Genomic DNA, 25,550 nt, shown 5'->3' on the forward strand with positions numbered 1-25,550 from the left:
TTGGAGACGGTGTAACAATGAAAAGTTATTTTCTCAACAAACAAAAAAAAAAAAAAAGAAAAAAAAAAAAAAAAAGAAAGAAAGATTTTAACCTCATTGTGTGGTACAAGCAGCTATTAGGAAAGGATTTGATGATGGGCGCCTCAGTGTGACTGTTGGAAATGGAACTTATCATCTGTACATTTTCCAAATGACACAAGAAGATGTAGCTACTTATTATCATGGAGTGATTAAGACGGCGCTGGATTTCAGTCCTGGAACACTTCTGATGCTAACAGGTTAGTATTATTACAATGCTGCAAAACTCACTATTGTCTAAAAAATGTATTGTTATATTTTGGATTTATTTTTAAGGAACACGTTTAAGTACAAGAAGAATTTTACAGCAACCCAATTTAAAACCTGATCATCTTGGTGATAACATCACTCTGCAATGTACAGTTCAATTCATGGAGGACTGTGCACAAGAAAAGCTCAGGAGAATCCCTGTCTAGAATTATGGATGCTCATTTTATAATGGCTGCTGCACAGACATGTGTCTACAACTTCACAGTGAGGATCCACACACTCTGAATGTAGATGGAGAAATAATCTTTGGACAAGGAACTAAACTGACTATCACTGGCACAGGTGATATTGAGTGCACTGACTTTATTGAATGTTCACAAATGTTATGCTGACACTTTAATCTTTAATAACATTGCAATATGTGTTTACAGAACATTATGAATCCAGGAACTTTCATTTTGGAGTCTTCAAACATTTTTTTGTTTTTTTTTGCAGTAATAATTATGATAGCCATGGTCAAACAGCATAAAAACAAAAAAACAGTTGGTATGTGCATTTTTACCTGTATTTATTATGGGTTCAATTAAGCAGCTGTCTGATCACAAGCAGTTTCTTTCACTTCTATCCTGAAGGCTGACTCAATTGAGACATCCTCCCCTACCCAAGTAAGTCTACTTGAGTCCAGTTCATTTTTAAACAGAAAAATTTGATATCAGTAATTTCCCTAGAACATCAAGTGCCATTTTGTTGCTTAACTATATTCACAATCGCTATACATACATAGCTTATAAATCACAATTATCCTAAATAGCTGTTCTGGGTAAGACACTGTTTTGATATTTTTCAGTTAGTCATTTTTAATATTTTTATACAATATTAAACAGATGACTTATAGTATGTGAAATAATATGCCTGTTGCATCTTCTATGCACTGTTATACGGTAATGCATATGTTCTCATGGTTATTTCTAATTCCTCATAGATTTTGCTTGCATGTTCAGTAAATAAGGAGAATGTTTCCTGTACAATACAAACTATCGAGGTTCAACATGTTCTGGGCCTGAAATGCTCTTTCTATTTATGTTTAATATTTTAGGTTGCAATGTTTTAAAATGTTTGTGTTCTGAAGAACATCTATTCAAACCCTACTCTGTATTGGAATACATTACAGATTTAAGAACATTTTAATCTCTGTGGAGTGTGTATGCATTTCTCATTTTTGCATAATTCAGAACTTCAACTTAATTTGCAGGGCACGAGATCATGCATGGAATAAAAGGATGAAAGGGTAGTCTTGCTCCCATGAACCAAAAACAGATATAGTTTGATATTGGACAGTTTATTTCTAACAAGGAGACATTACAAACATTGGTTACACTTTATTTGAATGGTTTCCTTATTAGACATTCTGTTGACAATAAGTAAAACTGGACCTACAAGAGTTAAGTATCAGTAGACTGTTAGATTAGGGCCCAGGATTAGCAGTGCTCCAATTACGGTTAGATTTCACAATAAAGTCTGCTAACTATGTAAAGAACAACAGGTAGAAGAGTCAATGTGGGGTCACTTTGCTTTATTTGAAGAGATAGAAAACAACAAACATCCTCTTCCATTTTCAATTTCCTTCAAACAATCAGACCCCTACGGAGGCACTAAAGGGACATGGTGATGGAACAAATTATGAAATGGGAGAAAAATTATATATTTGAATGCTTTTGCGTTCTCTTGGTAGAAACTTTGCATTTAATCGCTAAAAAAGATAATCGCTTTAAAAGAAAGAGTGAATGCAAAGTTTCTTAAGGGAACACAAACATTTGCAAAAGAAAGCCAGAACATTAAAATCACTTCCCATAACCATGTCCCGGATTCAGTTGCTCCTCATGTGACTCACAACAAAAACAAATATGCAATAAGGGATGCAAATGTTAGTAACTACTTTCGACTGGTTCATCCCTGAGGATTGTGCCAATGTAGTTTATGTATACAGTGATTAAAAAAAACACACTTAAAATTAAATATATTATTTCTGTTTGATACTGACAGCTGTTTGGGAGATTATTTTATGGATATACTTTACTGTACTGAAAGGCTCGATATGGTATAATGTCTACTTATTACTTTAACGGTTAAACTAATCAAGAGCAATATTAAAAATATAAATGTGTATATATATATAACATGATATAAATGTTGTATGTTTTTACCAGTTTTAAAGTTTTATTACATTTTTCCAACAATCAGCTGGGATCAGGATAATCCAGATTTTTTTTTTTTTGGATCAAAAATCTTACTAAAAGTCTTACTACAAACTGACGATTTGATCCAGATCAAAATCAAGACTTTTTTTTTTTGACCAACCCATTTTCAAGATTTGATTCAATCCAATAGCCGAAATCCGATCAGATTACTTTTGAACAACTGGGCCCTGGTCTTCCCTCTGGTCGGGATCGTCGATCTCGGAAAGCCATGGCAGACGGAGAACAGCCCTCTTTCGACATTCTTTTTGAATTCATGCAGTACCAAACAGTAACTGTGGCAATAGTGATTAAAAGAAGGACTGTTCTAACAATGGAAAGAAGAACAAAAGTCATCATCTGTTCTGTGGAATTGGCACCTGAAATAGGAAAAATTTTAGGTAAAGTATTAACACATTGTAAAAGTACCACTCCCCCCCCCCAATTAATTCTTGAAAAACACACCTATATGTTTCTCCCCACATGCAGCAACAGCGCAGTAGTAAGTCCCAGCATCAGACAGACCGAGCTCCTTCTTAGAGACGCTGTAGACGCATCTACGTGCTGTAAAACCGGCTTCAGAGATCCAATCACACTGATCAATACTCGTTCCATGTGCCCAAATAACTCTTGGATGAGATTCTTCTGATTCATGTATGAGCCAGTACACGCTGTGGTTTCCTACACAGTTCTGATTTAAAACTGTGCACATTAGATTCACTGAATCTCCAGATTGTGATTCAATGAAAGCGTGTTGTTTTACAACAGTGTAGCTTTTCAACCCTGTATGAAAAAAAGTAATATATTCATGAAGAACACATATTAACCAAATCATATACAGTATTTCATTACTGAGCAAGTTTTACGTAAGACATCATGGACTACTCATGTATATACATTGCATTCACACATGGCATTCAGTTAATAGCTTCAATAACTAAACTATTATATTAAAAACAATTAAATTCTAGGTAATCAAAACTATAATTACCTTCAACTATCAACTCTGTGCCTTCGACGAATTCCATTACGTTGGAATAAGCGCTTCCACAGTAGTATGTTGCAGAATCTGAGATCTGTATGTTTCTTATCACCAAATGATGCACACCCTTTTCATTCAGCACAGAGAAGCGTGAATTATTCTCAAAATTATAGTAAAACCTGGCATTTTGATCATACTTGTAACTGGTGGAGAGTAGCCTGGGATTCTGTCCAGGTTCATGCTTGTACCATGAGAAGTGCATGGCTATTTGGCTCTGGTAAACGCAAGGTAAATGAATTGTTTCTCCTGGTTTAGCAAACACTGGTGGGTTATTCAGGTGTGTTGCAGTAAGACCTAAAAGAAACATGAAAAATAACAAGCAAAAATTGTTTAGCTTAAATAGCTAAAGTAAAAACATTTAAGTTTTGACATTAAAGACAGTTCAACTCACCAGTTAGAAAGAGAAGGAAAACTCCAAAGTTGATCATATCTGGATGGATTTATCAGATTTCTAGTATAAAACAGGTGAGTGATGACTAAATGAACATCACCAGAGAAGCAATGAACGATGTGAGCGGATGTGCTGTGTTTGTCAAAAAAAAGTGCTGAACCAGATTTTTTCCCCCACTGACCTTTTCCTACAGACTTGTTTTCATATTATATATTTATTATTTCTGAGACATAATTGCTCATGAATAAAACCAGTTGCCGCCGTCAGTAAAGACTGTTTACATGTACAATTTAAATATGTTTGAAAGAAGTATGTTTCTGGAAAAGTACTTCTAGAAAATGTAAAAGACAAAGGCAGTGTGCTAGTTGTGGTTTTCTGCTGGTCATGCGGTAACTTGACCTTCTTAAGTTCTAAGTAAGCGTTTCTTGATCCCACCAACATCAAAACTGCGATCTGACAGCGTGTAAATGTGTGAATGTCAAGCATCTCTCGGCAATATTGTCAGGTGGGTCTGATATTAATCGAGCTCCTTTTAAGAAGCTACATTAAAACATTAATGAAGAACTGAATTACACTGCTCAGATCTATAATGACCACAACAAAAATCCCTCACCATGCACTAGACCGATAGCCTTGTGGCTTCACACGCACACGTGCATCACAAGACCACGAGTGTGGCATCTGCCATAAACACCCCTGTAGTTTCTTTGAGTGAACTGACTTTACGGTAAATATCTCAAACAGACACCGTCTTGCCAAAATTCCTTTTATCTTTTCGAATAGCCTGAAACATCATCACTTGAGTAATTCAAATTTCTGCATGATACCTCACTGGTCCGATGTCTGAAAGCTTCATAGCAATAACTGAAAGTTATGTCCTGTAAAAGTTTGAATTCCTTGTTTTAAACTACCGTTTACAACAAGTAGCTTCATGTCTGTTCTGATGGCAAAAGGATTTTTCTGTTATTTTCTTTTGTACTCCTCTCTCTCATCTTGTAAAATATTTAAGAATTTTTATGTCTGAAGTAAAATCCAGTTTGGCATACTTAATGATGGTTTCATCAGCATTGGTATTTTCGCAGAGTTTCAAAATAAATATAAAAAAATTGGGAAAAGAATGAATAAATGCCAATGAAAAAAAAATTCCATGAATGCACACATATCACCAATGCCCAGTTGTGAAAAATTCCTTTTTTAAGAATAAAATGAACCCTTTAGTGATAATACGCATAATTATGACCAATGGTTTTCTTATTGTATCTTTGCAACCTTTAAAGTCAGAATGCTTGAAACAGAAGTTGCAGTAATCTTTTATTCCCTAGTATTTAGACGTATAAATGAGTGAAAAGGCTTCAAAAAAAAAACTAAAAAAACAATAGGCCGGAACTTGATTTTGTCCGTGGGGAATTGATTGGATAGTTGTGGTTTGCTATTGGTCGATCTCATGTGAGTGACAGGTTGTCCCGCCCTTGAACCAAAAAACACATCATCAGAGAAGAGATGTTGCTGCAAGTGAAGCGGGAAGTTATTTTAATCAAAGATTATAAGGGCATATTATTTTATTAATTTTTTATGTGCATGGATAAACCATTTAAATACTGCGATATTCCATAAAAAAACAAAAAACAAGAATTGTTGTTTTTGAGTTCATGGTGACTTCAACATCATCTCCATCATACAGAATTATGATCATTTTCTAACAACTATCATCTGGGTGATTTTATGGCGCAAAGCATTCTGTAGATGTTATAAGAAACATTTTGCATTAGCATTTGCATTAGCATCAACCAAGTGTTCAATCTTATAGACCCACCCACCATCCAGCAAAGTGTTTTTGTGAGACACCCCTCGCTGCAGCCTGTAGCACGATGACGTAGCTGGATGATCCAATACGTACTGGATAGAGGTGTGTTTGGGTTATAATTCGCATTCGCTGGTCTTAAGTGACATGTGCTCAATATTGTATTGAGATGATGTTCTAACCTGTGTAGTAGTATAGCCTACTGATAAATAGTAATAAGTAATTATTGATGAATAAGTAATTATTTACATAAATGTGATGCTTTCCTAGTTTCTCTCTACATACATGCAAAATAGTTAATTTTACAACATTTTAAATCACATGATTTTAAACCTAAATGTGATGGATTTAATGCGTGTATACAGAACATTTTAAAATAAAGCTATTTTATTTTAGTCAGGTCATATTTGCTGTTGAGTGGAAGCAAAAATGAGTCAAGTAATTGTCTCTGTAATTTTAATCCTAGAGGTAGGCCTACAATACAAGTTGTCTGTAAACAACTTAAAATACCAGTACACATTCAAGGGAAAATGCAAAAATAATAACAGCATCAAGAAATGAAATCTTGTCAGAAAAAAAAAAAGTGCTTAAGGCGAGACATGGCAGGCAAAAACATCGTTTTTTTTTTTTACTGGTCAATTTTGAGATTTTTGGATATTTGTCTTCAATAACATGTCTTCTTTCAGACTTGTGGTGAAAAAAAGTCTGAAATACACATTTAGGTCTTTATTTTACTACACTTTGTCTGTTTGCGTCTGTAGATTTCTCCTAAATTCAACAAAAGTTGCTGGCTATGATTTTGAATACCACTAGGGGTTACAGTGAGGGATGACAAATCTACTCAGACTTGCTAATTAGACGCTTTAACTTGAACCCACATTTGTAATACGATGGTTTGATAAAAAAAAAAAGTGCAAATAAGAATGCTGTGAAAATTATGAACATGTAATGCATACTGATAAAGGTAGGCCTACTTTCATTTGACTTGCAATGGGCATTTGGAAGCTCACATGCTGCTACTTAAGGCCCAATGCACATCATTGACTGGAACATCATATTTAGTTCAGCAGGCTTGCAAACTGGTCTTTAAGGCTACGTCTATATTAATCCGGATACATTTAAAAATGTTGATTTTCATTTCAAAACTCTCTCCGCCCACACTAGCGTTTTCAAGCATTTTACAAAAGTTTCAAATCCACACTGAAACATCGGGAAACACCTTACTGTACAGGCGTAAACCCTCGTAAAAGCTCACTGAGATGATGCAGACGGAACAAGACATAATAAAGTTATCATACAATTGTTCTGGCAGGATCATTTTATTTAGCAAAAAAAAAAAATACCTCACCATTCACTGACACTGTCACGGTTCTGTTTAGTTAGTTTATTTTCAGTCACATGTGTTCCTTTGTTCAGTTTCCCGCCACTCTTTAGTTGTCATGGAGTTTCAATTATCATCACATTATTTCCCTCATTTGCTTTGTATTTAAGTTGCAGCCTTTTCAGTGTTCATTTGTCTGGTCACGTCTATGTTAGAGGTTGTGTTTTGTTTGCCCGCCTGTTTGGATTGCCTTTAAAGTGGATTATTAAAGACTTTTGAAACTTGATCATCACCTTCTTGTTCTTCCTTCAACCTTGTGTGACAGATGCATCCTGATCGGTATTTATTGTATCTATCGGTACAATATGCATCTCATGACTAAATGTCATCGTTTTCAAATACCTCTGTTTTCACAGTCCACACTATACACCGTTCTCAAATGTATCCACTTTGGAGAGCATTTTCAAAAAGCTCAGTTAATAAAAACGCTGTCTCAGTGTGAACGGAAGGCAAAAATGGAGAGAAAAAGATGCATTTTCAAATGAAAACGTAGTGTGGACAAGGCCTGAGGTACACAGTGGGCTCCTTTAGGCAAATAGTCACATCACTAATCTGTGTATAGATGCAATAGCAGAAAAAAAAATATATATATATATTTACAGGCTGAAAATCATTAATAGGTCTATATATTATTTATTGACTATTTGCAGATTTACTTTATTCAGAAAATCCCAAACATTTTCATAGCACTGAATAAAAGAAGACTTAACATGGTGCCTTCATCAGTACATATTTTGTATTTGATTATGTTCTCTGTAGAGAGCATATTTTTTCAGGGGTAAAAGCCACTCCTCCTTCTTATGTATAAAACACATTGATATCGCCCACTTAATTTCCTCTTCAGCTCTGGTTTGACTCAGTGCACAAATGTTGCATATTTCAACTGCAGCGTTATTGTTCTTTGGGACTGGTAAGATTTATCTACTGTAAACTACATTTCTATGATGGGAGACATGTAATAAAATCTTTGGAGAGTTATTAAAATGGGGAGAGATTTTAATGTAAAAATTATGTTTTGTGGTGTACTATGGCTTTACTTCTTTTCTTTTTTCTTTTTACATTTTTCAGGTTTTCTCCAAGTAATGTTTTCTATAGCAAGTATGAATGCTCAGCCAGGAGAAAGTGTCACTATGTGGTGTGCACATGCTGTCCATATTTCTGGAGACCTGTACTGGTTCAAACAAACAGACGGCGATGTGCCGATTACTATTGTGCGCATGCTATACACCGAGAGTCTTCAGACGGTACAGCCAAATTATTTCAACAATTTCGCAAAAGACCAAATTGCCATGAAATTGTTCAGCAAAAGCACAACCCTAACAATTAAGCATGCAAGTATTTCTGATTCTGGCTTCTATTTTTGTGGAGCTTCGGGATATCACATGACATTTGGCAATGGAACCAGGCTTGAAGTGAAAGGTAATCTTTTTGAATCTCAATATACTCTCATGTTTATATAATGTGTATAGCTCTTTTTCTCATTTTGTCATAAATAGCACATGTTGAAAAACACCACAGTTTAGATACCATTGTAAATTCCACAATGGTAAGTGACTCACACTGGCCAACTGTTTTCAATTCAGAGAAAAATGGCAAAGGAACCTCAAAAAAGGGTATGTTTATTATTTTACTTTCTATATTAAGTTGAAACTGCAGGTGATTAATGTAAATTCATGGGGGGGAAAAATAATATAAAAGATGTGTTATTTGTGGAATCACTAAGTGGTGTAATAAATATTGTAAAATTGAAATTACAATTTTAATTAATTACAATACTATACAAACTTTTTTACAGATGATGAGAAATCGCCTGTGTCTGAGGAGTGTTCCAGAGACATCTTTTTCATGCTGACTCTCCTATTTGGTGGCATCATTTTTTTTACATGTATTATTTCTCTCCTTTTGGCGATTATCAGGCAACATAAAAGGCAGAAGCATAAAAAAGGTAAAATATTTACACATTTAAACAGATCAATCACAAATGAAATCACAAATATAAATGTTAATCACCAATGTGGAATTTATTCTTCAAAAAATATATTCTCAACAGCAACTGATTGACTTTTTCTGTGCTTTGTGACAGCCGCTGAATGTCAAACACAACAGCACGATGACAAGGTAAACTCACCGAATTATATTACAGGTTAAATAAAACTAATTCAAAATATCTCAAAGTAGAAATGAGAACAAGCAAATCTCTTTCTTTGTTCTGTTTCTTTCTAAAATCACTTTCATTGTACTCTTAATGAGACACTGATTTTCTCAGATCACACTGGTTTCTTTGACCCTTTTATAAAGAACAAGATGACATTAATGAATTGATTGGAAATTAATTACTGCTATGCTTCTCCATGTTGGGTAGAAATGCTTTTGCCGACAATAATAAATCAGCACGTGTTCTGCCATTTAGTAAATTTAGTTGCGTCAACAAACGTCAACATTTGTTGAGCTTTAAAGAAAAAATATATTTTTGAGTTGTTGGTATTAACAATTGTTTTGATTCTGATTATACAATATTATTTCTAATTCTGTTGGCTATTGGACGTGAACTGTTGCTCTTTTTTTTGGGCTGTATAATTTATTTTGGGCTAAAAATAAGGAAAACAGGCTTGAGAATAAAATCTAAGATGTCATTATGATGAGTTGGAATAGAATCTTGAAAGACATTTCTGCTTCTTTGCAGGATAATGATTCAGTAGAATATGCTGCGGTGTATTTCTCAAACAAGAGATCCAAAACGGCAGGAAGACACACTGAGTACTCAACTGTTGTGTACACGGACACTACTTGAAATAGAAAACTACCTCAAACTTATTATTTGTAAATTAACAATGGTTTATTGTCAACACCTGAACAATATCACAGTTTATTTTTTAATTTATTAATTATCGGAGGTCAAATGGTTAGGCAGAAAGCTGATGTTCCGACATGCTCCATCAAACCCTGGGCCTTCAGAGAATTAAAGTCAGGATAAGATCAAGTTTAACAATTTGTGGGTCAGGTAAAATGTATCATGTAAAATGTATAATATAATTCAGAAATGATCAATTAAAGACATGTTCATACATAAGTGTCAAAGATGCTTTTTTAGTTCTTTGTAAATTTGATTTGGAAAAATGTATTCTCAAAAGTGCTATGGGGAAACTATGGGGAGCTAAAGCAGTAAACAAAACATAAAATCAATATATCTGATCAATAATGAAACTTCTTGTTTTATATTGGCAATATTTGCTGTGAAGTTGCCTGTTGATTGACAGGTTTGTCATAGTTTGGTGTTGGCATAAGCCACTCCCCCTCATATATAAATAAAGCACATTGATTTCCTCATCTTAATTTCCTGGTTGGTTCTAGTCTGATTCAGTGCAGCAATGGTTCATATAATCATTTCAGCGCTGCTGATCTGTGGCATGGGTAAGCATTATTGCACTATAATTGCTTCAGTCATGCAAGATAGGAATGAATAATTCTGGATTAAATAGCAAACATTAGGTGTGAGATACGCAGCATTTTTTGTGTCATCAGTTTATGTGTTCTAAATATGAATATGAAGTTATTTGTTATCCCTCTGTGGGTTTTAGATTTGCTCACAGCTACAGCATCTCAGACAACCAATATGTCAGCTCAACCAGGAGATAATGTCACTATCTGGTGTCAACACACATTAAATATTGGAAACAACATGCACTGGTTCAAGCAAACAAACAGTGCTGTACCTCTTACTATTGTATACATGATGTTACCTTACGATATTGAAGTAGTGCCAACATATTTTAATGGTTTTCAACCAGACCGTCATGTGATGTCTCTGAACGGCAAAAACAGCTCCCTAAGAATTTTAAATGTGGATATTTCTGATTCTGGTCTGTACTACTGTGGTTGGCACAATCGGGTGTTCACATTTGGTGATGGAAAAAACCTGGACATTAAAGGTAATCTTTCTTTATCAACAGCATATTGTAGAGGAACTGCTTGCCCACATTATGTATGGTAGAATAATATATTTTAAAAATCTGAATTTTTTGCAAAGTACAGACACACAACCTTATGATTTCCAGACTGCAACAAGAAGTTGCGTTGATTTTCTAAATGACTCATATATTTTAATTCTTCATTTATTGCATAGAGAGGAGCGTTACGCCAATAAAAAAATTAAACTTAGGAAGTTACAAATAAATGTGTTTATCATCTGCCTTTCTTTAACACTCATAACATGGTAAATGGTAAATGGACTGCATTTATATAGCGCTTTCACAGACCTATGGCCACCAAAGCGCTTTACATATAGCCTCACATTCACCCATTCACTCACACATTCATACACCGACGGCACATTGATGGCCTAAGACACGAAACGAGCGGTTTGTGTGAGAAAACGAACAGTATTTATATCGTTTTTACCTCTTATACACAGCCATGTCCGAGTGATCTGATCTGACGTGTACGCAGACTGGTGCATAGATATATACACTAGATGTCACCTTAAAGACATTCGTTCCAATGAACTGCCGTAGACAAGGCGACATCTAGTGTATATATCTATGCACCAGTCTGCGTACACGTCAGATCAGATCACTCGGACATCGCTGTGTATAAGAGGTAAAAACGATATAAATACTGTTCGTTTTCTCATACAAACCGCTCGTTTCGTGTCTTAGGCCATCAATGTGTACTTACGATGGGGAATTGTTTAATTTGGACGACAGGGAATTGTTTTAATTTGGACTCTGTGCATGCTCTTTGAGACAGTGACCATAGACCTGCATTATATGACTGACAGACAAGAACGGTTTGACCTAAAAATATCAAAATTGAAACTACTGCGGAAAAAAAGACGCCTACATCTTGGATGCCCTTGAGGTAATCAAGATTAGCGCAGCACACGAGACGCCCTGTGGTGAGGAGCAGAGAGTTCGTTTGTTTTGTTTACGGAACCATCAACAGGGCGTCTCGTGTGCTGCGCTAATCACTCCGCCCAAGTAGCCACTCCGCCCAAGTAGCTGTGCTCCTACGCCTAGTGAGAATATAGTTCCCAGTATTTATACGATTAAAAATGGTCTCTGTCTCATATAGCCTTGTTATTTGTACACGCTGTGACTATACAGATCACAACACGTAAATAGGAAAATGTTTGCATTATTTTGTCACTTATTGGGATTAGTATGCTACCTTATCCATTTACATCCAGTCTTTGTGCTAAGCTAGGCTAGCGGTGGGTGCGTCAAATTACAGAACGCACAGAAATGAAAAATGGACTTATCTAACTCTGGGGGATACTGTGACTAAGCTAAAGTCCCAAAAAGTCAGAGTGTTCCTTTAAATAAAGTGGGTATAAAATATAAAGTATTTTGCATGGGTAAATTATCATGCGTTTTATATGTGTGAGAGAACAAATCAGGAACACTTTCAGTTAAATTCCACTTTCTCTTTCCTACCCACAACATCAGAATTAGTATTAAATAATTAAATCTACGTAACAGCAGTGAATGTAATTTGATGTTACCAGTCTATTTTAAACACGCATGTATAATAACCGTTTGCCTTCGTTTTACACACAGATTTTCTTCTAAGTGCATTTGAATTTTATTTAAATAAGTGAAAATTATTTGAATTTAATACGTGAAAGATTACAGTATTGTTAAATGCATCTTTGGATCGGTTGCAGGAGCCTCATTCAACATTGTATGTTGCTCTACAGTTCTCAAAAGAGCAGCCAGACATGCTGAGGATACAGAAGTTGTGTATTCTGCTACTAGATAGTCCAGCAATGACACATGGCCCAATACTGTAGCCTGTTATGTTTACAAGCTATATTTTTTATCAAGACTCTAATATTTATATGCTGTTGCTAATGCCATACATTTAAAGTGTATGTGGGATCTGCAATGTTTAATATTTTTGATGCAATAAAAGTTGTGAAATCATGTGAAAGTTCTACTAAGAACATTATTTTAGATCTGTGTATATTCTGTATCATGGAGATATAACCAGGCCCTTGCAGAAGAGGAAGGGGTTGTGATGAGATCATTTCCTATACAGACCCAAACAGGAAGAAGCTGTTCAGTGCAGAATGAGACGTGTTGAGGGGAACTTCAGCGGACCAGATTGCAGAGCTAAAAATATACACATCAAAAAATGTATTGTTATAATTACTGTATATCTGTGTACACATTTCAAAACAATGAATTACGTTGTGAGCTGCAGCAGTCTAGCCTGATCATGCTAAACATTGTGATATTACTCATGACAATTTATTAGCAGAACATGCTTTTAAAACAAAAAATTATGATGTGTAGACCATTTAAAAAATAAAAAATAAATCATATAAAGGTTTTCTTAAATGTCTGTGTGCTAGTGGCATCACACAAGTGCATCACAGTCTGACTGTTCTCCACTCACCAGACTGACCCCGGCTCATCTCTCACACCCCTCACTGCAGCTAAACCACACATTCACACTACATGCCTTTCACACTACTTTCCAGAACCACAGACAAAATGCCCCTTGTTTATCAGTGAGGTGACAAGTCAACACATGAATAAAATATATATATACTTGAGAATTTAATTATGAAACAGTAATGAAAATACAAAAAAAACCTTTTAAATTAAGATGCTGATCTTTGTCAGAAATGAAAAATAATAATAATAATGTATAATATACAAGTAGTGAAAAACGAAACTAAAATCAAGACCACAATGGTTGTATATAACTCATCTGCTTGCATTCAGATGCAGTGTATTGACAGCCTTATTTGAAAAAAACAAAAACTTTTTAAATGTATTTCTGTTGGATTTCAGGGAATGTCACTGTTCCCCTATGGTATCATTTCCCAGGCCAAGCCCATTAACCCTAAAACACAATGCAATGCGTAATTCAAAAAACAGTACGTTCAATTAGCGCTTCAAATTAACCCAGTACATTGGGACGTATTTTTACAGACCTTTCAACAATATTTCTCTTAATGCATAATAAAACACTGTGCAGAACTGATTCCTTTGCTTCTGTGCAAGCACGATTATTTAACTGTCATATTGAGCTTTAATATAATACTTTGTCTTATTTTTATTATTATGTGTTAAAGGCTAATTTTTTTCACAATGCACTGTTAAGATCTGCAACTGCATGCATACCACACGTTAGTTCCTTTCATATGTTGACGAATGGTTTCGGAAACTGACTTATGCCACTAAATATATATATATATATATAAGACAATGAATTCAATCCACAGAGCTAAGGTTTGCGGTCACCCTTTGTTTCTGAAAGTAAAACAAACAACCTGAAGCGCGCTTAGGTCTCTGTGGGTAAAAGTTTCCATACATCATCTTATTGCAGTGAAACCCAAGAGTCAAAGCCAAGCGCAGACAACTGTGTTTAGAGTTTGTCCATCAGCATTACCTTCCAACACACCACAATTCAAGAACCTTTATATTATTCTGAATTATCATGCAGTGGTTCAAAATGTGCCACATACAAAAGGGTATTGTACTTTAACATGCTAACAGATCATTTAACTAAGAAGTTCTGGATCTGAAGGTGCAGCCGATAGAAGTTCAGTCCATATTTCTCAATGCAAAATTCTTACAAAAGCCCATTTCTAATATCAAATGTAAATATATGTTTGCATTCAACTAATGCTGTTTTTAACCCCCCAAAATGGCATGACTTAAACACACAGAACTGCCTAAAGTAAACTACTACAGTACATGAGCATAACAATTGCAAGAATAAATATGCTGTTATTTTCATTAACATAGGAAAATAAAATTGAAGTATTGTGACATTTAGGGGAACTGATGAGAATATAAATGTGCTGTAATAGTTTGACAAAAGGGATGTGTTGTGAGTCTGTGTTTTTCTATTGACTGCACTATTTCATTATTTGAAATGTTTCACAGGATACTATTGTTAGAGGTCATGTTAGTGGATGTGTTTTGCAGTTAAATTATCGATTAGGCATAAAAGCATGCAAAGTGTGTCAACCATCCATGACAGGATGAATTCTCTGAAATAGTACGACTGTATGACTGGATGAGCTAAAAGAAGAACTATGACAAAATTCTAATGTTTCCTATAAATAGATACTATATACAGTCATAATTTTGTGAGTATGATGTTATTGAAACAATGACTGTTATTAGGGGTGCAATGGGTCGCCATTGATCTATGATCCGTACTGATCAGACCCCGCGGTTCGGCAGAATGTGATTCACAGATTTATTGCCAAGTTTAAGACAAGTCTAACCCTAACCCTAATCCTAACCCTAACCCCATCATACAGTGAAAGTTTATCATTTGCACGTGTTGTTTTTTCTTGACAATTTACACATTCAAGCGATTTTAAACAATTCAAGCACAAGAAGAGGCGAAAGAGAACTCAATCGTTCTGTTATCTGAGTGTACAGACACACACACCCGAAGCGCACACACACATAGAGAGGCACGTTTTAGATAGCGCAGGAACACTGAATTTATTCCTCTTTCGCATGTCCTTGCGCTTGAAAAGACACATACACAAATAATTATGTTAAATACCCATCTCGACAAGTAATCTTGTAAACACATGTAGTGCCGTTTAAGCTCGGGCGGCCCGAGTTCGAGTCCCGGCTAGTGGACCTTTCCCGATCCCGTCCCCCGTCTCTCTTGCACCTCACTTCCTGTCTACTCTATTATGTCCTGTCACAATAAAAAATAAAATAAAAATAAAAAATTATATATATATATATATATATATATATATATATATATAAAAGTGAACAGTTGAGAAAGAAATTGGATGTGGATCTGTTCATTAGGTCTTAAAGTGACAGCAGCCTATAAAAATCTGCTGCTGTCTGTGTCATTAATGTTAATCACACAACAAAACACATCTTTAACTAAGTTTAATCTATATTTAATTTATACAGAGAACACTATAGTGTTATTTTGCATTTAATTGTTACATTTCTGTACATGAATACTGCTGTTAGACCTTACTTTATTTGTAACTTTGTTATATTGTTTTCATCTATGCTTGTAATTTGTGCATTTAATCTTATTTTATTACTGACTGTTCACTTGTCTTTAATGATGTTTAATTATTAAAAGCTACATTTTTGCTGTGGCTTATCGGAGTACTTAAGTAATAAATAAAAAGCAAAGTTAGATTAAAAAAAAATTCTGATCCAAAAAATTTTCCGATCCATGACTCAAAAAACGTAATATGATCCGAAGCGTGAGTTTAGTGATACGTTGCATTACTACTGGTTATCAATATGGTTGATCAAATAAATGTATTTTATTCTGAGCTTGCTGTGTAAGAAAGAAAGAAAGAAAATAAAAGGTCATAAACTACTGAAAATGAGAGTTCACAAAGATTAAATATTACCATTTGATCATTACACAAGATTCACAGAGACTCCAATCATAAGCATAAGAGCAAAAGATAAGCCACATCACATGCTATACGTCTTGGGTCAGACAGCCTGAATGGAAAAATGACAACAGCCAATCAGAGCGAGACATCATCTAAATCAGAAAAACAAGGCTTGACTCCTCCAAACCCAGGCGTTTCACACCCACACGTCTTACAAACGCTCCATAAGATGTTGCCTAATGCACAGAGGACCTCGACTATGTTAAAACTTCTGATATTTTTTCTACTCTTTAGGACAGGTGTAAAAAAGGCCCCCTTGTGGCCGTCTGCACAACAGGTGTGTTTGCTCTGGAAGTGAGATTTGTTCTGCAAAGTTAATTCTTACCTTATATTTATGAAAGGGTGTTTTTCTGATCTGCTCTGATGGTCCTGCTTGTGCTTTTTCTTCTCAGGTTTCATCACATCTGCTACTGTAGTTCAAAAGAAAGTCCTGGAGACCTTCGCTGCAGGTGAAACTATAACTTTAGAGTGCTTGATATCTGAAGACCACGAGAACTACTTCTCCTGGTTCAAGCAATCTCTGGGAGAAGCTCCAACATGCATCCTCAGTCTCTATACTGATGCTTTAACGCCAACGTTTTACGGAGACTTCAAGAACGACAAAAGATTGACAGCTGTAAAGAAAAAAAATCATTTTACTTTAACTATAAAAGACTTAAAGCCATCAGACACTGGGATCTATTACTGCGGTGCCCGTGACTATGATCTTATAACTTTCGGTAATGGGCTGTTTTTAAACTATAAAGGTAAGTAAACCTAGAAAAACTATATATAAAATATATAAGATATAATGTATATAATGTATAATCCTATTCTAATTTTAGGGGTAAATACAAGACAACATCACATTAAGCAGTTTTTGTCAGGAGTGGACTTCAGTACTGGAGTAAATGAGCATGAGTTTAACCCAGGAGACTCTGTGAATCTTCACTGCACTGTTCTCACGGAAAGATGTGAAGGAAATCACAGCGTCTACTGGTTTAGACAAGAATCAGGAGATACACATCCAGGAATCCTTTACAAGCATGGAAACAGAAACGATCAATGCAATAAGAGCTCTGAGAAAGATTCCCATACACAGTCTTGTATCTACAATCTCCCCAATCTCAGTTTAACTGATGCTGGGACTTACTACTGCGCTGTGGCCATGTGTGGAGAGATACTGATTGGAAATGGAAGTAGGATTGATATTGGAGGTGAGAAAATTGTTTATATACGATACATTAAATCATTTGAATTGCATGTTTGAATATTTTGACTTTTTTAAATCTTAGAACCAATTTCAGAGTTGGCCTGGACTGACTTAAAGGTCCCAGTTTTGGTAGTAACAAATATATTGTGCTTGGTGATCATCGCTATCCTTCTATGTAAGAGAGCACAAAAACGACAAGAAACATTTTCTGGTAAGCCATTTGTATTTTAAGAATATTGAGACAATATTGTACGATAATGTTGATTATTATGGCATTACTGACACTGATTATTTTACATACTGTAAAAATAAAAAGAATAACTGTCCAAAAGATTAAATTAAATCAACCTGAATTTAATGTTCAATTGTAAAATACAACAAAATTTAGTTTTTATCATTGAGATGTGATTGAGAGGTTTGATTACTTACTGCAAAATACACATGTACGTACGTATAACATACCAAAATGTGTAAATATCATGTCATAACTAAAAAGAAAGAATATTCTGCATATTCTTTGCAGAAACCCAGCCATTACAAACAACACTTTCTTCGTCTCCTGCTAATGAGGTAACATTTAAATATATTACATTGCTTTGTTTTATTCGTTTAGCTATGTGTATTGAGCACTTTATTGTTGGTTTTAGGGTGTACCAGAGGAGATAAGCTACGCAGCGGTACATTTCCCTGGAAGAAACGCAAACAGACACGAGACTGAAAGAAGCTCAAGCACACATGTAGTGTACTCAGCTGCGAGAGGTTACAGTAGTAAATAATAATTATGTGATATAACATTTAAATTAAACTAATATTGCCCTATGTGTTCATTAGTTGTATTTGATGTATCTGAATGCTGTTGTGAGCTCTAATAAAACAAACGGCATTGTCTTACAAAAACTTGATTCTATTATCATTCACAACAAGCCTATACCAGTTACAGTACAAACACTGAATTATTCCTCAAGAAACAAAGTTTTAAATTCATTGGTGGAAAAACATTTCATAAAAAGGTATTTCTAGTTGCTGAGAGCCTTATTCTTTCACAAAGAAATGTCTTATATATAGTGAACTTATGATCAGAGAATCAAAATTGAAATATTGCAATTTACTTTACTATGTTTATGACTAAGAGGGGCAAAATACAAACATCTTCAATGTGTGGCCCTCAATAAAAAGAAATCTGCTCTCTTTGTTCATGGCCACTCAGTTAGACTAGCAGGGTTTTTAATTTTTTACATGCATATGTATTTAGGTTCAGGTGACGCAAAAAACTAAACAAAAAACATAAGTTTCACTTTTAAGCAGTGTAAGTAAAAAAAAAAAAAAAAGACTATAACACATAAATGAGCTTATCTGAACCAGATGAAGTAGAATTTCACAGGTTTACTGATGATAACACTTGTCTATTTAGCTCCCCCTGCTGTTGAGAATCGAAATTGCAAAGGTGAAGCAGTTTGTATTAAAATGCAGTTCAAGAACTAAAATGTTTTCAATTCAGCGTCATGCATAGACCCACGGTTAGATGGCATATTGAATTGAGGCTGAAAACATGGAGGGATAGACACAGTCAATAGCACGCACACGTACAGGTCCTAGATCACGTAATTTTCACAACTTTTTACAATTGTTTTATGGAGTTTTTGTCTACTGAAAGTTTTTTTTCCAGAAACACGTTTTGTCAGCTGAACAATCGGATTGTTGTTAAACATCAGTACAATCGAATGCACTGGATTCTAACCCTCACAGCCTCGTTTTCATTCCTATCAAAAAATAACCAAGGTCAAGGCTCTAACCAAGGTCAAGTCTCTAACCAAGGTCAAGTCTCTGCTAAGGTCTGTACTAAATGTCATCTTTGTACTAGAGGTCCTGAGATCGACTTGGCATGAGATAATGGCATGAGACAATTTTGTGATGGTAGATCGCAGGGATCCTGGGATCCAGTATGGTTCAGAAAACCCATAAACAATGAAAACAAATGCTTATGCTGTAATATATGTGTCCCATAGCCAAGGTCTCTTAAACAAGGCTCTTGGACTATAAGGGCTCCCTGTAACTTCTGTTACTGTTGGGCCCTATGCGAATATGAAGGCACCAAAACCTCTAATATACTGTCCCATAAAATTATATTTATTTGAAGCACTCTTTGAGCTTCTTTCTTTGCGTAAAAAGGTATTGGAAAAATAACAATTTATTATTACAGCATGATTTAAGTTGAAGTGAGACTAAATTTTAAAACATTGCCTAATTTTTTATTTGTTGCCTAAATTATAAATGATCCAACAAAATGAGCTTAGAGAGAGCAATAGAGTATGTTTTAGCATGCTCACTATTTATTTGAACTGTAAAAACTTACACCCTTCACTCTACAGTTGTTTGAACATCTGTAAAAGATGCACCTTCAAATAAAAAGGCAATGAAGTGTATATTGGAAATTCCAGATTTTCTTTTTTTACTGGTCAAACCAAATTTTAGTAGCTACAGCACTCGAAAAGATGGTCCAGTCAGATTATAATAATTATTAACACTAGACTAGTGAGTTTAGTTTGTTTGACAGATAGTTTTGCCAAAGCAATGGCACAAAATACAACGTTAAAGACCTCTTATGTTATGAAGGATAAAAATATTTTCAGTTCATTATGAAAATACAGTATATGGTGAGATTGATGCCTCAGTGAGCACAGTAAGAATAGTCATGATCATAACTTCATGGCTCATCATAACTTCTAGAGCTGCACAGATTGGGGAAAAAAATCTAATTGCGACTTTTTTTTCCTGGTTAAAATTTGCAAAAATTGTGTGCATGCTAATATATTAATATGACTAATAATAATAATGTGATTATTATTTATTATTGCTAAATAAAATAACTAAATAAGAAATATTATTGTTGTAATAATAAAATATAGTATTTAAGAATAAATATAACAATATAATAATTTTATATTTTAATTTCCTTATTTTATTCTCCTCTAAACCACTAGATGGCACAACATTTTCCGCATAAAATATTAATCATTTCATATAGTAAAATGTAGGCTATCTATTGTTAGACTACTACTGTAATGCCATATTACATTTTTATGGGATCTCCTTCAAAGATTCCAGATTTAATAGTTTTTAAATACTTATTTTAATACACATTTATTAAACAAAAATACATTTCCTTTATTTATTCAAATAAACAGAAAATAGTACAAACTTTGCTGAAGTGATTGTTTTGAAAAGTATTAGATATTATGCAAGTAAAAAAAATGTTGTATCAATAATGTGGGCCTTGTATACCTCCAGAGAGCAAGGCCCTCCTCGCCACCTATATGATTTTTAGGTAAAACAAACCACTTTAATCATTTATTTTCCCACAAAATCTTTTGATTCATCATTGTTCAATTAAAACATAGGCATAATAGGACTATATATGTTTCTGCAATATATTGAAAAGCACATGTTCCCCATTACTCCACATGTTAATTTATCTCAAAGACTTTTTTTTTTTTTTTTTTATAATGTCATGAACCCTGTCAAGATGTAAAAATAATGAATATGTAAAATAGTCCTTTTGTTGCTAAATGCTCCTCTCTAAAATGTTTTTTTTTTCTCGCTAAATAGGCCTACCTAGACACTGAATGGCTTTTCTGAGGTAAATGTAACATTAAGTGACATTGTTTACATGCTGTTTTATCTGCGGTTGAAACACTGAGCGATTACATGAGACAATATACATTTCAGTGAGTTGTACTGGTTCTTTCAACATACCTTCTTCCGATGTTCATTTATGTTTATTTTGTGCTGTAACCAGGGGCGTAGAATTTAGTAGGGACGCTAGGTAAAAAGTAGGCCTGGACGCCCTGGAGACGATCGGTTCAAGCGCACTCCCGCTCCACTTCATCTGAGGCGCTAGCGATCTCTCACGCCATATTGAAAGTTATATAATAAAACGTAAAAAAATATGAAAGATCAGGCTTTTGTCATTTGGCGCATTGTCTGTGTCCTCTTTGCTCCGTGATGTTTTTTTCACTGCATGAGAAAATGGACGTGTGGTGCGAGAGCGCTGAATACTCGAGGATTGACGGCCATATCGTGTGTCTTTGAAAATACATAAAATAGCTAAATAAATATTAATATATTTATATTGCTAAATACGTAACAGAAAACTTTGTTAGGCTACTATTTTCTTGCTGCTGCAGTAGGATATAGCCGCAATGTTTTGTAATTTTATAAAACCGTTCACTTCAAATGTTAATTCTTTCTACAGAATGTATTGAGCAGACTAGGGCTGGGATAAACGATTATTTTTTAAACGATTAATCTAGCGATTATTTTTTCGATGCATCGATTAATCTAATGATTAATTTTTCCAGACCGATTCGATTTCGATTCGATTCGATTATCGATTATCTCCCCATTAATTGACTACTAACAATTTATACATGTTGATTTACATATCTGAATGAAAAAACATAAATTCCTTAACATTGCAATATATGTTTATTGCTCTTAAAATGACAAAATAAAAGACTATACAAGTGCATAGTAATGCATTCTTAGTCAGAGATAGCATTCAATAAAACCTTGAAGCCTTGAAAACACATAGCTTACTGAAACAAGCTTACTGAACACATAGGGCCTAGCTTACTGAAAAAAAGTTCTTTCAGATGAAAATAACAACAACTTGATGTCTAGCATTCAATAAAAAAATAAAAAAGGGCACCCAAAATACTTGTTTAGAGCAACTGAAAGAATACAGTAACCAATGTAAACTTGAGGGCTTTAAGCTAATACAGAGAGTGCTTTTCCAACAAAAAAGAAATAAAAATTAACAGTGGGAGCCAGCATGGAGAAAAAAAAAAAAAAATCTCCGAATGCTCCACGTGAAACTTTGGTGTTCCGCCCTTTTTCTATCGTGTCTAATGATTTTGGTTAATATGCACGAGGGAGAGAGAGAGAGAGAGCAAGACAGCGCTCGTGTAGTTTGAAGACTGTGAGTGCGCGCGCGCGGCCGGGGCTCTCTCTCGTACGCGCCCCAGCAGTCATTCTATTATACATCACTCACCGATCAAATAAGGCTTTGACAGCCGCCAAAAAAAAGATCAATACAGAAAAACCCCTGGATTGGTTATATAACGTTGGACAGAATGTTGATCCGGCCATCGCGTACATTCAGCGCACATAAGGTAAATGTTTTGCAAACGTTTTTTAGAGAAATAAAAACAGGTCGACGAATCGATGCGCATATTTTGCGTCGACGTCATCGATGACCTCGACGCGTTGTCCCAGCCCTAGAGCAGACAATATATTTAATATATTTATTTCTAATAAAAATGTTTACAACATTACTGTACAATGTTTTAAAATATTTAGCCGTGTGTAGGCATTTGCTTAACTTTAAACGGTTCAATGGTTAATCTGTTCAATGTAATTCTATAAGCATGAGGATACCATACAATTTTAATATAGCCTAATATTTAAAGGAAACATTAGTCTACACAACATAACAGCCATTTTTTTCCTCAGCATGACGTCAGAGCCATTATGGCGTCATAAAGAGTTAGATTATTTTTATAACGTTGCGCGTATCTCTCCACACTTTCATTTACTGAGTTTGTAGCTGCTTTAGTGTGATTGTACAACAGTGATTCATTATGGGACGCAGAAGTTCACGATTACAACTGTTCACGGATAGCGAGCAGGTTCACGACCTCCATCACCGTGACCGCACACCAGGCTCAAACCCCAGCACTATCAAATTAGAGAACCTGCTGATCAAAGACTTTAAGACACTCGAAGTCAAAATCATTCATTGACTTGACCTGACAGAATCTGCCTACACGAGATACTGTGGTCTGTATTAGTTCTCAAAACTCTTGTGAATCTAATCAGTTAACTCAACATTCGTATGAATGCTGAAAAGATGCTGTGGTGACTTACACTTCAGACAACACTTATTTTGGGAAAACATTTATTTTTTTATTTTTGCATTATTTTTATGATTTGTTATTATGAAAAATATTCAAAAACTTCACTGTAATTCTCTGTATTATTGCCAAATTCAGATATGTTTATGAAATGTTTAGAATAAAGTAATCAATGGAATATTGCATTTACTTTTACAGCCCCCAGCAATTCATTGCCAGATGATGATCATTTTATCAAATCAGAAATAAACTGCTTTTTTTTATTATTATTTTTATTTATTGCAGTGTACCCATCCCTTGAAAAAAAAAAAAAAAAAAAAAATCATGTTTTATTTTTTATTATTATTATAATGATTCTTCTGTATATTTATGTAAAACCATGGACACTATCTGGTTGTTATACTCTTAATTTTGCTTGGATGGAAATATTTGTTACACAAATTCTTGAAGGGTGTGGCCTTCTGATTGGCCTATGCTCTTCAGCCTTTTTTATTGGTCTCTCATTTGAGACAAATTTGAGATTTGTGATAACATTATTGCTGAGCACACACAAAGGCATTACAGTGTAGATCATCTGAATAGAAATGAAGGCTGCAGTCACAGTGTTCTTTGTTTTGAGTCTCTTTAGACTGAATTTCAGTCTCAGAACACACATTTTTGTGACCCAAAAAATGACCTGGAAAGATGCACAAACGTACTGCAGAAAGTACCATGATGACCTGTCCACTGTTAATAAAGAAGAGGCACAACTGATCTCTAGGGATACAGATTTCACATCTCGATTTAACTGGATTGGACTATACATAAGCCCTAACAACACAGGAGAATGGATCTGGTCTGGAGGTGAAGTGGAAGCAATTGACAACTATAGTGGACTACCGAATAGTGATACTGTAGAGTGTGGCGGGCTAAAACAATCCACTTCTAAACTGCACAATATTCCGTGCTCGCAGACGCTGTCATTTTACTGTATGGAGCTCGTTGGCCCAATTTTGGTCTATAAGAATAAGACGTGGGATGAAGCCCTGGACTACTGCAGACAGAACTACACTGACCTGACGAGTCTAAGATCTCAGAGGTGATAAATAACACCGTAACATCCCAGACAGCTTATGTGTGGACTGGCCTGCGCTTCATGGCTGGTCATTGGTTTTGGGTCAGTGGTGATGATCTTCAATATAAAGCCTGTTTCACGGAGGGGGAGCTCCAGTGTCCTGCCAGAAATCATTCTGTTTAAAGGGAATGATTGTGGTGGGGAGTTTGCTCAAACTATGGCAGCGATACAGCGAATAGTTGTTCTAAAAGACGGCGTCGTCTGCGGAGCGCTTTCAAAGACCAGTAAAAGCATACTGTCAGTTAATAAGTCCTATTCACACACTAATATTGTTTCTCATGGGCTCGTCCGGTATTTTAAACATTTACAGGGGTATAAAGTCAGTGATTTTATTGCCATCAGAATCCATAATGTCAATGTTTTTTCTCACCCAACCCGCGTAAAAATCCCTGGCCAAATGATCTACTGTTTTTTGACAAACAGGTCGTGTGGTAGCCTAATTTAATTGCCGTCTGAATCCACATCTCTGAGTCAGTTTACAGGAAGAGATAAAAAATTCACTGTTTAAATCCTTTTTGATCACTGCCGAGCACCGTATGTAAGATGTAGCCTACACTTTTATTACTGAAATGCTGGAAAGTATTTATAAGAACAATATTTCATTGCAGCTCCACCTCAGTGAAGAAAAATGGGAAAGAGAAGAAAGCACGTAAAAATTTGAAATGGTTATTATGGCAGCAATATATGATATAATTTTAAAATATGTAGGCTAGGCTATTATAGTTTGGATTATTTTTTATTATATCCAATGAGTCATTGGATATAATAAGAAATAATCCA

At 35.0% G+C, this 25,550-nt stretch overlaps 3 protein-coding genes, 1 pseudogene and 1 gene segment (V, D, J or C); 4 read left to right on the forward strand and 1 right to left on the reverse strand.

Annotated features, from left to right (window-relative positions):
• Nucleotides 1-1,569: 1,569 nt before the first annotated feature.
• Nucleotides 1,570-4,084, reverse strand: nitr9 (novel immune-type receptor 9). The gene is made up of 4 exons (XM_082156609.1): nucleotides 3,956-4,084; nucleotides 3,514-3,858; nucleotides 2,988-3,305; nucleotides 1,570-2,902 (listed from the first exon to the last, which is right to left on the reverse strand). The coding sequence occupies exons 1-4, from the start codon at nucleotides 3,990-3,992 to the stop codon at nucleotides 2,688-2,690; spliced, it is 915 nt and encodes a 304-aa protein (XP_082012735.1). The 5' UTR covers nucleotides 3,993-4,084; the 3' UTR covers nucleotides 1,570-2,687.
• LOC309488378 (uncharacterized protein) overlaps nucleotides 4,034-25,550 on the forward strand; it is a 55,784-nt gene continuing 34,267 nt past the window's right edge. Inside the window, exon 1 of the mRNA XM_082156608.1 lies at nucleotides 4,034-4,091. The gene's annotated coding sequence lies outside the window, so the exon portion shown is untranslated. The remainder of the gene's footprint in view (nucleotides 4,092-25,550) is intronic.
• Nucleotides 7,775-10,470, forward strand: LOC309492422 (Ig kappa chain V-VI region NQ6-8.3.1-like). The segment is given in 6 exons: nucleotides 7,775-8,047; nucleotides 8,206-8,556; nucleotides 8,634-8,750; nucleotides 9,054-9,082; nucleotides 9,221-9,255; nucleotides 9,821-10,470.
• On the forward strand, nucleotides 16,696-18,641 carry LOC309493522 (uncharacterized protein). Its single transcript, XM_082162676.1, has 6 exons — nucleotides 16,696-16,791; nucleotides 16,945-17,298; nucleotides 17,377-17,748; nucleotides 17,827-17,955; nucleotides 18,268-18,314; nucleotides 18,392-18,641. Exons 1-6 carry the CDS (start codon nucleotides 16,722-16,724, stop codon nucleotides 18,518-18,520), a joined length of 1,101 nt encoding a protein of 366 aa, XP_082018802.1. The 5' UTR covers nucleotides 16,696-16,721; the 3' UTR covers nucleotides 18,521-18,641.
• LOC309492704 (macrophage mannose receptor 1-like) lies at nucleotides 24,241-25,349 on the forward strand (annotated as a pseudogene). The gene has a single exon. The product of its transcript is annotated as a macrophage mannose receptor 1-like (transcript).

The sequence above is a fragment of the Leuciscus leuciscus genome (assembly GCF_965113295.1).
Source record: "Leuciscus leuciscus genome assembly, chromosome: 2".
Classification (NCBI taxonomy): domain Eukaryota; kingdom Metazoa; phylum Chordata; class Actinopteri; order Cypriniformes; family Leuciscidae; genus Leuciscus; species Leuciscus leuciscus.